At 37.1% G+C, this 12,904-nt stretch overlaps 1 protein-coding gene and 1 long non-coding RNA gene across 2 annotated transcripts; both read right to left on the bottom strand.

Moving 5' to 3' along the window:
• Positions 1 to 6,098: 6,098 nt before the first annotated feature.
• LOC106954419 (uncharacterized) lies at positions 6,099 to 7,443 on the bottom strand. Its single transcript, XR_001426362.1, has 2 exons — positions 6,943 to 7,443; positions 6,099 to 6,820 (listed from the first exon to the last, which is right to left on the bottom strand). It is a non-coding gene; the product is annotated as an uncharacterized LOC106954419 (long non-coding RNA).
• Positions 7,444 to 10,836: 3,393 nt separating this feature from the next.
• On the bottom strand, positions 10,837 to 12,596 carry LOC106954417 (homeobox protein Hox-D3; the record flags this gene model as incomplete). The annotated part of the gene is made up of 1 exon (XM_015043888.1): positions 10,837 to 12,596. A coding segment is annotated over one exon (765 nt), but the record flags the coding sequence as incomplete, so codon positions are not given.
• Positions 12,597 to 12,904: the final 308 nt, after the last annotated feature.

The following is a 12,904-nucleotide window of genomic DNA, read 5'->3' as shown; positions in this document are numbered from 1 at the left end:
CCTGCAGGCTGCCGTGGCGCTTTTACATTCTGGAGCGTAAAGCAGAATCCTGCAGGAAATGAGAACAATAGAGGAAGGAGAGTATCATTTTAAAAGATAAAAAGCTAATGTACTTCCAAGAAAGGTGGATAATCAGACCATTTGGACAGAAAGTGCTGTTTTATGTAGATTATCTAATTCAATAAAGGGCATTTTCATTGAAACATATTAAATGCTTCAGACTCTTGTATGTACTTTTAAATCAAAAACCAAGTGACATCAAGTTGCAGACGTTTGTAAAAGTTTGTAAAACTTATTTTCACCCAGTTCATTAAGTAAATCCCTATTTAAAAATGATCATCCTAAACAAGGATGATCATTTCTCAAAAGTCGTTTTTGTAAAGAGGTTCATGAAAGTCTGATCCAAATTTCAAATATATGCCTACAGTATGTTTTCTGTACCTAATATAATTAGAAACCAAAAACATAGTGGCACAATAGGGAACTTTAGGAAATGATTTAAATTACTGAATTGTTTAACCTGAAGAGAATCATATCATGATAAAATCATCTTGCTAACCATTGAGCCACATCTCAGTGATCACTGATTGTCAGATATTTCCCATCTCTGGCTGAGAGTTATAAATCTGTAGTTTAATCAATTAGCTAGTTGAAAAAATGCTACAGTTTTTGATAAGATGAGTACCTATTCTGATCTGCAGGTAAAACTTCTGCAGTCCAAATCTTTCATATTGTGCAACTGTTATTGTTTCAACTAGGAAATTTATTTTTTCCAAAGTGTTGCACTTAATTTAACTACGTTATTTTGATGTGGCATTTGTGTCTGGTTATAGATCCGAGTTTTTCCATCAATTTACTAAAGCTGATTTTTAAAATGATTTGATTCAGCAGTCTGTTACATACACAGAGAGGGCTTAAAAATGTGCATCATAACTAAATTTTACTTCATTATATTATAGATCAAGTTAGGTATCTGAATCTATATATTCATGATTAGATTTTATAAACCGATTGGATTGAACATTTCTGGGTATGGGTACAAACTATGACTGTATTATGAAATGTATTCAGAAGTATTTTTTTTTTTATTTGATTCTATACATAAACAAGCTAAATATGAATTAATATAGGCTTTGAAGTTAATTGTGAGGTTTCCTTTTTGATCATAATGAAAATGTCATGGCTTGTCAAAATCAAATTTTCTAAAATAAGCAAGAGGATGCAGATGGTTGGTCTGCTTGATAATAATTATATTATTAATGTGATTTTTGCTGGTCGGGGCCCAGAACAGTTCCCTGTGAAATCCCATTTGGTGCTACTAAGTTGTAAATTTCCACTCTTAGATCAGACTCAATGATCTAGATATTAAAATCTGACCTCAGGTTGGACCTGGAAGAAGGATTTAACATAGGAAGGGCTTGTGGTAAAAGTTTCAGTTTTTGAGTCTTCCTTTGATTATGTTATATTATTATATTTTGTTTAAAATATGCCAATGTGTTAATAGTGTGTAAATGACTCAATTTTTAGCTCCACGTCATTGTCATGTTTGGATGGCGTTGGAGATGCTCCCCTGTGAGACTTAGGCTGAATTAAAGGCACAGGAAGAAAAAACTGTGTTTTATGCTTCTCTATGCTTCTACTGGCAGAGTGATAAATTTTCTACAGCACAAGTATCAGATTTGTTTTTTTTTTTTTTTTTGCCTTTTCTTAAAATACACTTCATTTCATGTTAAATAACTCTTATATACAGTGGCATTTTTCACAAAAGGTGTATTTATTGTCAGTCTAAATGTGCCTAAGTCCACTGACGACTCATACTTGGAAAAAAAAAGAAATCTATTATCAGTTCAGTGGGATTTAGAAAAATGTAAAACCAGATGGTCAACTCTATACCTCAACTTGTTTAAGTCAGAATATAGAGATGTCTGGTCCATAAACAATTCAAAGGAGGCCCATTCTTTTTGTTCCAACATAAACTATAGAGTATCAGTTTAGCTAACATCTTGAAGTGATGCACTGTGTTTTGATTTATCATGATGAAGAATCACTTGAGTGAAAAAGGGTTAGAAAACTCTCGATTGACCAGTTCATTTATCTTCGTATCATCATCTATGGTTAGGAAAGACGGACACAAACAGTTTTAAGAGCTTCCACTCTTAGATGATCAGGAAGTTCATTTTGAGACCATAATGAACTTTCCGGTCAAAACACAAAAAGTTATGTTTGGTGGCAAACTAAGACTGCCCTTCTCCCTGAACAAAACATCCAGACAATGAAGCATGGCGGCAGCAGCGTGATGCTGTGGGGATGCTTTTCTACAGCAGGGACAGAATAGCTGATCCGAGTTAATATTATTTCAACTGTTTTCCTGCTCTGGTTTTATTTATTTATCAGCTACAACTCAGTCATAATACCTGAGAATTTATTACCCAAATGCGAAGGTTGTTTTATTCAGACATATTTGCGTCATGGCATGAACACTGACGAGCAAAACTTTCTCACTGCTCCAAAAAACTAAACGTTCCTGCAGAACAGTTCCCAAAGTTCGAATATGGGACGAGTGGCAAACTTTCTTGCATGAAGTGTTAACTTCAATCCAGAAGCTTATGAATTTAGTTATTCTTTCAAACAATCCATCTCTTATATCTAAAAGTCACAGACTATTTTACTGAAATAATGTGTCTGGGATTACAAATGAAAACCACACAGGATCATTCTTTATCCAGCAGACAGATTAAATTCCAAACCCTGTTACTGTAATAGGCACACTTGTAGCTCGCCATGAATTAGAGCTCTAATTACATTAGGTACTATTTTAAACAAAATAACACATTTCTTATGATCCATAGGTGTAATTTATAGCAAAGCCAAGTTCATTTTCTTGGGCAATCAATTTCATGGCGTAGCAGAAGACTAATATAATTATGTAAAGCGCTGAGAGCTGAGTATCGCAGTCAGCACAGGCTTTTTTTTTTTTTCTAGATAAATGAAGATGCAATTTATTCACTCATAATTTCACACAGAAAATGCCATGAAGCAAATCCATATGAACCTCAAAAAAAAAAGGAAAAAAAAAAAAAAAAGAGCTGAAGCACTAATACTTTTTGATATAGACTACCGGGGCGTTTCAGTCAAGGCTTGGGGTAATGTATGAATTACCTCAGGTTTCCTCACATCACCGAGTTATCTTTCAAACAAGGAAGGAGGAGAAGAGCCTTTTGGCCAGGCCCTCTAAATCATCCCCCCGAGGAGGGAGTCATTCATTATAGTTACAATTATATCAATATCACTAACACGTAAGAGCTGCGATAAATCCTTGCGCACTAGTTTCTGTGACAGCATGTGTGATCCATGCAGGGAGATTCCTCAGCTACTGTTGTTCTGAACAGGCTGGGTGCATGTTTCCTGCCACTAACATGTTTTATGAATCAAGAGGACAGATCTTGCAAAGAGAAACTCAAAAATGTAATCTGAAGTTTCTCTTTCGCACACATTTCCATGACTACCTGCCATTTCTCTCGTGTTGGCAGTCAGTTGCGGAGACATGTTTGTGCCCCTTGAACTTTTTCACAATTTGTCACGTCGCAACCAGAAACGTCAATGTGTTTTATTGGACTTTGGTGCTATAGGCCAGAACAAAGCAATATATAATTGTAAAGTGGATTGAAACTGATACATAATCTCAAACGTGTGGTGTGCATCTGTATTCTTCCTCTTCTTGGCATATTGTAGATACTGCCTACAAGTCTTTTGGATTAAATCTCTGTTAGTGTTGCACGTCTATAGGTTAAAATAGTTGCACATTTGTTGTTGCACAATTTCTCAGTCTTATTGGATGAAAGTCATTTGTCTGTGAAAACAAATGTTTAAGTTTTGCTATAGATTTTCAGTGGGTTTATGTCCAAACTTTGACTAGACCATTCTAATATACGAATATACTTTTATTTCAACCGTTAAATTGTGCATCTAGACGTATGTTAAGGGTTGTTCTTGTACTGGAACCTGCACTACCATCCCACTGCAGCCCTAGAAAATTATTTTTCATGTCTACCATGTATTTAGCACCTTCAGTCTCCACAGAGCAACATCTCTACACAAGAAAAACATCCCCACATCCTGATGGCGCCACCACCATGTAACACTGTGGACATCAGCAATATTATTTTTTCTGATGTATATCACTTTTTTCATTTAATAAATACAATAAAATTTTGAAAAAAAGGTTTAACATAAATTAATGATTTTTTTCCAAGGCCTTGCATGGCACAAGAAAGAAACTGAAACTTTTTTTCATGTATTTGCTTGAGTCTGTAGTTCTGATATCTGAAAACAAACTTTGACGCTTTCATTAGTGATATGTGCTAATTTGAAGCTGCAGCAATGATATACACTTTGAATGTAAATAATCTCTTTATAAGCAGGATCTGATTATGACTGGATCCTGAGATATACAAGCCAGTTTTAACTCTTTTCCTCTTTTGTTTTTACATTTCTATTTATATTATTGTTACAAAATCAACTGAAGGTGCTTAAAACATATAGAAGAAAGTATTTTTTGACAGTTGTCAAGAAATTCTAGCTCTGATTATTTTCTTTGACATTTGTCAAAGAAAAATGTGGCATACTGAATCAATCTGACATTATATCACTTAAGCTTAGTTACAAAATACCCATAAAATTTTTTATAAACAAAATAAAAGATTGCAAGCAAGCCAATTATTCTGAGATAGTGTTAAAAAAAACATCATAGGAATAACACACAATATTGTTAAAGTTCATAGAATGACTACAATTACAATGCAATTAGAATTACCACTTTTATTTACCAACGTTTTGCTAATAAGCTAACAGTGCCATTGATACTGAAAAAAAATCTGTGCAGAAGTTTTAAAATGTTTGGTTGTTAAGATATTCAGGGGCTTTCGGTTTTGGTTTGACGTTTTTGGAACTCTTTCATCAACGCCGATCTAATTGAGGGTAAAATAAACATATTTGTTTTTCTGACTGTAGATATGGGCAACTGGAGGTTGACATTTGTTTGGTGACATTTCCTGATTGAAGATTGCCAATCTTCAATCAGGCCAGCTTCTAACTAATAGAAGCTGGCCTGTGTCACTTCACATTTAACAAATGGAATAAAATATCTTTACACCATCAATTGCATAAATATAAAAAAGCTTTTTGTTTTTTGTTTTTTTAAAGAATTTAAAAGAGCACCACTATTGGCGGCTCCAGCAGTTTTGTTGAAAACAGAATTTCCTTCATGTGGGATTCTTTTCTTCCATATTTGAAAAATGTGCTAAAATTATTATTCTTTTTTATTTCCCATTGATAGATTATTTTATTGCAGTAAAAGTGCTGCTTAGTTGTTTAGGGCGTATCAAAAAATACATCTGGAGAAAGTTGCAAACGATGTCAGATGATACAAAAACTTTACAGCTGTTTGAAACGATTACAAAGGAAAACAACCACAAATATAGAGGCATTAAAAAAAATCTTACCAGTCATCTGTGGAGAACACAGATGTAGAAATAAAAAAGGAGCAAGAATAGTTTGTGTTGTGCGCATTGAATTTTTCCATCTTCATTAAATCGAGTTAGGGCCTCATCCAGATCTGCCCATATGCCTGATTTTAAACTGAAGGACAGATGCGTCCCTCCGCAACCAAATGTTGAGACATAAACATGATGGGATGTGTCCAGGCAGTGAAAGGCAGCAGCTCACTGTGGACTCTGTGAGTTATCAAACAAACCCAGATGCCCTCCCCATGCAGTGACAAAGCGTCTGTCGCCTCTGCCCATTCAGCCACACACACAGTGGAGTGAATGTTTAATGACAACAGAGGCCACAGAGTGAAGGACTGATGGTGGCGTCCTCTGACATTTGTGTCCTCTGTCGCAGCAGATGGTCAGGGTGTGTGATCCACATCCAGCCAGACTCAAACCAGAACAGTTTCACACAGAGGAAACCTGCAATCAAGAAATGCAGGGAGATAAAAGAAAGAAATATCCTGATCTCTTCAGGACAATGTTTTCTTAAAAAATTAAAAAGAAAAGAAAGTGGAAGGATATTGGAAAAACATTTCACAAAAATACACACTGGTTTGAAGAACTTTATTTCCTTTTTTAGTGATTATCCCCGTCACAGAACACGAACATCCAAAGGGGTCACGTGGATTTTGGCTCATTGTAAAACAAATAATATCACAGAAACTCCACAGAACATCGGGTGCATAATTTGATATTTTACAGGAATATCAAGGCATTTTTAATGCAGATAAAAACAAGGTTTACAGTAAATATTATTGCATAATTGTTGTGTTCAAATTCAAAAGCATAAGTTTTATAAGGTGAGGAAAACCAGAAACTTTATTCATCATATTACAAAAAAATTATAAATAAATAACTTCATTACATTGAAACCTCCTTAAAACATGATGTAAATTAATTGCTGTGCAAATTTCTTTGGATTAGGTTGTGTGGCCTCATCTCTTCTTTTTTTTTTTTACATCTGCATACAAAAATAACATTTTATAATAAGCAAGCACATTTCTAACTTTTTTTTTTCACATTATTAGTAGTTGCAACAATAACTTGGCAGCATGCATTAGTAACATGACATAATTTATTACCTTTGCCAAAATCAAACTCAATGACATAAAAAAATATTTTAGCTTTGAAACTAATTGTTTTTCTATCAAAGACCTTTCATTTCTCAGTTCAGCTGAAAAGCCAATCTTTCCCAGAAGCGTCATAATCCACAATGAGATGCGATGACAAAAAAGCAGAGCAGGAGGCGCTTAACAAAAGGAACAAGGCGGCTGGAGAACAAAACAGAAACTGAATTTGTCACCAGATTTCTTTTGCAACATCTTCAAACAGCGCTTTTAACAACAATAGAAACTTCTCTCTGTAATTTAATATAGGATTGGATGATGCTCACTTGCACGAAGGAAGTCATCGCGATATGTTCCTGCAACGCTGACGGTCAGAGCAGCTTTCCTGGAGGCATGATTGAAGGGTGATGCTGCTTTCTGAATGGACGATTCTTCCCGTTGTACAGCCATTAAGCCGAACATTTTACAAGAGAAGCTGCTTTTCTCCTCTGCTACCCTTGTTTAAAAATCTTGTGTCCGTCGGTCTTGGTGAAATACATTACAAAAATGAAAACGAAACAAATTAGATGCGTGAGCTTTCCACCCACATCCCGTGCGTCTATGAGTTTAAAGGCCACCAGAATGTCTTGTTGTCGTTAATAGTTGGTCCACTTCCACGGATGTAAATATCAAGCCTCCACGGGGAGGGCGTGGTCTGATCGGCTTGTGTCCAATCATGGACACAAAATGAGCTCCATGCGCTGGAGTTCTTCTGGATTAATTTAGTTATTTAAAAATTTCAGCTGCAGAAAAAAAAATGGATAATAAAATAAAAAACATATAATTGGACTGAGACAATTAAACATGCATCGTCGCTCATGATTGCAACAATAAATTTTGTACTATTTGCATGCACATCCTTCCAACACACGTTTAGAGGGAGAAAGACACACACACAGAGGGAGAGAGAGAGAGAGAGAGAGAGAGAGAGAGAGAGAGAGAGAGAGCTCCATGCCCGTCCTGCCATTACGTTTCTCTTTTACAAAACAGCTCCAAGCAAAGGAACTGTGCTGCTGTGGTTCCTAAATGAGCTGAAGCATTCTTTCACCATGACAGATTGCTACATTTGATCTAAGCTGTACGCAGTCACACCAAAAGAATAATCTTGGAGGACATTAAGTTTTAGTCAGTGCTATTAAAATTTCATAAAAAATACATTTGTTTGGAAATGTAGAGTTGGATAAGGACTGGATTTTAACAATACTTGACAGATTCTAGCTAAACATTTTTTATCAGATAAAAATTAAAGGTGTCGGTTAGTCTGCTGTTGTTCTCCTTTGTGTGCAGTAGGGTTGGCATATCTGTTCAAACAGATTGTTATATGTAGGACTGCATACGATGTTTACATGGTATAAAAAGATATGTTTTTTTTTCTTTACTGTCTGAGGTTAAATAAAACAAAGATCAGTTTGAATAACCAACAATATTTTTATTTGCTGAATGTCAGAATAATGAAAGAGAAGTTTATTTTATTACTTTCTTCAAAGTATAAGTATAAACACTATGGGAATGTCCAGCCATCTTTACCATTCAGGAAGGAGATGGGTTCTGTATCTAAGAGATGAACATGTTTTGGTGCAAAATGTCCGTATCAATCCCAAAACTGCTGGCCAAAGCATGCAAAAGAGCATACATATTTTTAGTTAAATGAATCCTGTGCCAAAATAGCCTGAAGTAATTCTGACTGGAAGAAACCCTTACTATAAAAGCAACTGCAACAAAAAAGTAAGATTATGATTTTCAAATGCACCCAAGAATAAAGTCTTTAAATTTGGAAGACATGCACCATTTCAGTGGTACAGAGGAGCAACAACACCCTATTGTGTGGCTGTTTTGCTGGAGGGCAGACTGGTGCACTTCACAAAACAGATCCTATGCAAAAAATAACAATGTGACAACAATAAAGATAACAATAAGCATGTATTAAGGACACTAAAGTCAGTGTTTTGGAGTGGCCACCACAAAGTTCTTATCTCATTTCTATGGAAAATTTATGGGAAGAGATGAAATGGTGTGTGTGACCAATGGGACCCATAAAACTGACTCAGATACATCAGTTCTGTCAAAAGGAATTGGCCAATATTACAACAAACTATTATGAGAAGCTAAATAATATCAAAAATGTCCAATCACACAGTTTAAAAGAAGAAAATAATAATAAACAAAACATTTAATTATGATTACATTTAGGGGAAAAAATAAATGAAAAGCTTAGTTTGATTTAGGCAGTAAGAAGATTTTTATGTGCCTTCTATGCAGCGCATGTAAACTCATGGTTTCAATTGTATCAATTCAGTAAAGATCCACATTACATTTGCAACTGGTATAATTTCTGTGTTGAGGCAAGAATTTATCTTTGTGTCCAACTGTAATTGGTTTACTCCCTCTGCAAATGCTAAAGTCAAACTTCTAAACAAGCCGAGTTTCTTTATCCTCAGACAGTTGCTTTCTGTGTGGCACATCTTAGCTGCGGTTGTCAGGGAAACGGTTGTCATGCCAGCTTGTTAGAGTAGAATTAAAATGTCTAGCTGAGCATCATTTTATGCATTGATCAAAACCAATTCTTAATTTGTATTTATTTTTAGTGTGGAGGATGAAGCACACGAGCAAAATTAGTTTGGTGAATTCATTGAATTTCAATTGATTTAAGTCTTTGAAATATCTTATTTAAGTCTATTAAATACTCTGCAATCCTGAGTACAGTTCAGTGAAGAAAATACTAAAATTGTTACACTTGTTTCATTGACCCAATTATTTTATCGGTGTGTCGTGTGAACATCATCAGAGAATCACTTTGCCCTATTTGGAGAGGTTTACATTCTGATGCTGATTATTTTCCAATTAATTAATTCATAGATATGTAAACTACTTGTTTTGTCTCCATGTTTAATAGTTAGCTTCTAAAATAGATGTTTACTGTCAAATCGTTTATTCTTCTGATTTTATATATATGTTAATTAAAATGTCTTTTTCGCTGCCTTTTCAATCTATAAGCCTGTCACACCTTTGTCCTCATGATCAATCCTATTTTTGATACATATTTCAATTAAATGACTTGCTCTGCACAGAAAGTGGAGTATCAGAGCACAGCGGGGGTAAAATGGCCGCCGTCCCCTGAACACTGGGCTGGTTTGCAGCCCAGCCTCCCCCCAGTAGCTCAAATGATTCAGTATGACTCTTTGTTTTGAAAGATCAGATCAATTTAATAGCTTTTGTTTGAAGGGATTTGTTTTAACTGCGCGCTCAGACGGCTGTCTGGCATGAAGGAAAGTTTAAGGGAATGAAAGTGACTGTGAACCTGCGCAGATTTAAAGCCGCTGATCATTTCTGTGACAAGAGTTTCATTTGCCTTCATGCGCTCTTAAATCGCAGGATCTATCATCTTATAGAAAACCAGAACATCTTACTTATTCTTTCTCTGTGTCTCTCTCTCTCTTTTTTTTTCTTAAATTCTCTCCCCCCACCATTCAAGATTGGCTCGGTTAGAAATGTGTTTCTTGGATTTGGAATGCAAATGCTTTGTTCACATGGAGGGGGGAATCAGCGAGGAGCCTGAAAGCGACGAGTTTTTGATTAATGAGCTTTGAAATGGCTCTCCAGGAGCAATAAAGGATGAACTGCTCTTTCTACCCCCTCTCTCTCTTTCTCAGGCACACACACACACATCGCCGTGTCTCTCCCAATGTCAAAGCGCCACCATGTATTTTATTTTTCTTTCTCTCTCTCTTTCTCTTTTTTTTTATTTTATTGGCACCTATCTGCTTTATTAGTATTTTGAAATCAATTAAACCGCCAGCGGTTACTCTCCGCTCTTTACTTGGAAGAGCTTATTTGGTCCTTTCTATTGCACGAGGGAGGAAGGCTAATCATGTGGCCGAGTCTTAAAATATGATAAGCGACATGTGGAGGATGCAATAAGCCCACAGACTCACTTCCCTTCATACCAATAAAACATCAATATTCGCGAGAGCCTTTTATTCCGCTAAAATGCACTTTACGTTGGGAGCATAGAGCCGTCTGATGAGTTTTAGATATCCTGGTGTCTAATTATTGATCGTCTCTGTCTGTTTGGACTGTACAGTGAAGGCTGCGGGTCAATAAACCTCCTTCGCTCTGCTACAGTGGCAGCAAGGAGACACTGCGGCGTTGTGTACAGAGACCAACAAATCTCAACGAGCAAATACAAGTTTAAGCACTTTATTTACAAAATGTTAAACACAATAAAATATAACATTTCAATATCATCGGGGTTTCATAAATTTATGGGTGTCCAACTGAATGGAATAACAATGGAAGACAAATAATTATAACAACAACAACAAAGAAAAAAAGGAAACGCAAGGGACTACACAAAATGACATGCTGGTGTGCGTAATATTTGATTTTTCGATAGTCTACGTTTCGCTTAAGGTTTTGACACGAGATTAACCGTGGACATGTTTACTCGCTATAAAATGCCCCCATTTGTCTCAGATTTATACAATTCGAAATGCTCCATCAATACTCGGTAGCATTTCTGAAAAAAATAAAATAAAATAAAAAAAATACACAAACCCTGTTTTGCCCAACAAGTGCACCGCTCTGTCCGATCTGGCAACAACGGAAATCCACACTTATAAATACTCGCATAATAAACGATAAATAATGTGCAATACAAAAGCAATTAAATAATTAAATAGGCTATATGCTATAGTGCCGGGGATTATGCAAAATTAATGACGCAATAAATAAATAGGGTGAGGAAAAAAATGAGATCCTTTAACAAGCAGACAATTTTTTCTTCTTTTTTTTCCCCCTAAAAATCTTTCCATCTAAGAATGATCTTCTACTTTTTGTGATCTACAAGACTTACCTTCAAGTAACGGCATGAAATATTCAGTCAAACATTGCGCATTGCACTTGAGAATAAACGAAAAGGGGAAAAAAACAACAAAAGAACTATTAACAATCAGGCTAGAGCTTCTCCAAATTTTAAGAGAAATGGACAAAGCTGTATTATTTAGAAAATAATTACACAATAGCATTAATAATAATATCAATAATACTGTCATAGTACACACGGCTCTCTCGGAGCATAGTTAATAGTCTAGTGAGGTAATAAAAAAGAGCGCAACGTAATTTGGCACGCACGCACACACGCACACATACACACGCACGCACAAGAAACGTCATAATATTACAAATGCGTCAGCTTGGGCGCTTCCTGAATCCTTCCCTGAGAAACTTGGTGAGAGGTGAGGTCTGTGTACGTGGGGTGGGGGTCACACGGTCCGTGGTGGTGGTTTCCTGGGATTTGAGCTGCACAGCTGTAGTCCACGCTGGTGGATGATGGGTGGGGGAGATGGCCGAGGTTGAACATGGGGCCCGAGGCTGGCATGGAATCAACAAAGTTCCCACCCACGTACACGGGGCTGCCTTGCAAATTGGCGTTGGCGAAGCTTCCGTTGCTCTGCATGCTGTGGTGTTCGTACTCGGAGCCCGGGTAGCGCTTCTGCTGAGGGATGCAGCCGCCCAGCGGCGCCGTGTACGCGGCCAGGCCGTACATGTTCTGCTGGGGCTTGGCGAAGGGCGGCGGCGAGGGCGCGTCGTAGCTCAGGCTGTTCACGTTTTGGAGCTGGCCCGCGTATCCGGTGTGATTGGGCCCGCTCAGCGGCGGGCTTCTGTCCGGGGAGTGTCCCATCGGGGAGTGCGCAAGCCCCTTTGACTTCTGATCCTTTTTATATTTCATCCTCCTGTTCTGAAACCAAATCTTTATCTGACGCTCGGTGAGGTTCAACAGATTGGCCATCTCCACCCTCCGTGGGCGACAAAGGTAGCGGTTAAAGTGAAACTCCTTCTCCAGCTCCACAAGCTGCGCGCTGGTGTAAGCAGTTCTGACCCGCTTGGAGGCCGGTCCGGGCGGGCTTTTCTCATCACTCACCTCCCCACCTGAGGAGACAAATCACAGCATCTTAGCGTTGTCGTGCAAACACGAAAAGCAGTTCGTCTGAAGCGTAAACGTGTTAAGGCCCAGACACAAACAGCGCCGGCTCAAGGTTGAACAAGGCCAGGGGCGTTGCCACACATGGAGGCTTACAGGGGCACAAAATCTAAACATTAACTCCAGACTCATGTTTCCAAACCAGCAGACTGGAATGAAAATATTTGCCAGTCTATTAATGTTATCTTAAGTGTGTCATTCATGTTATTCAGAAATATTTACTGCATGTTTTTCTAAGTATTATTTTATCTTTAAGCAATATTTTAAAT

The sequence above is a fragment of the Poecilia latipinna genome, unplaced genomic scaffold, assembly GCF_001443285.1.
Source record: "Poecilia latipinna isolate Pla-1442-1.1 unplaced genomic scaffold, P_latipinna-1.0 Scaffold655, whole genome shotgun sequence".
Lineage (NCBI taxonomy): Eukaryota > Metazoa > Chordata > Actinopteri > Cyprinodontiformes > Poeciliidae > Poecilia > Poecilia latipinna.
This window is presented reverse-complemented; position numbering and strand designations above follow the sequence as displayed.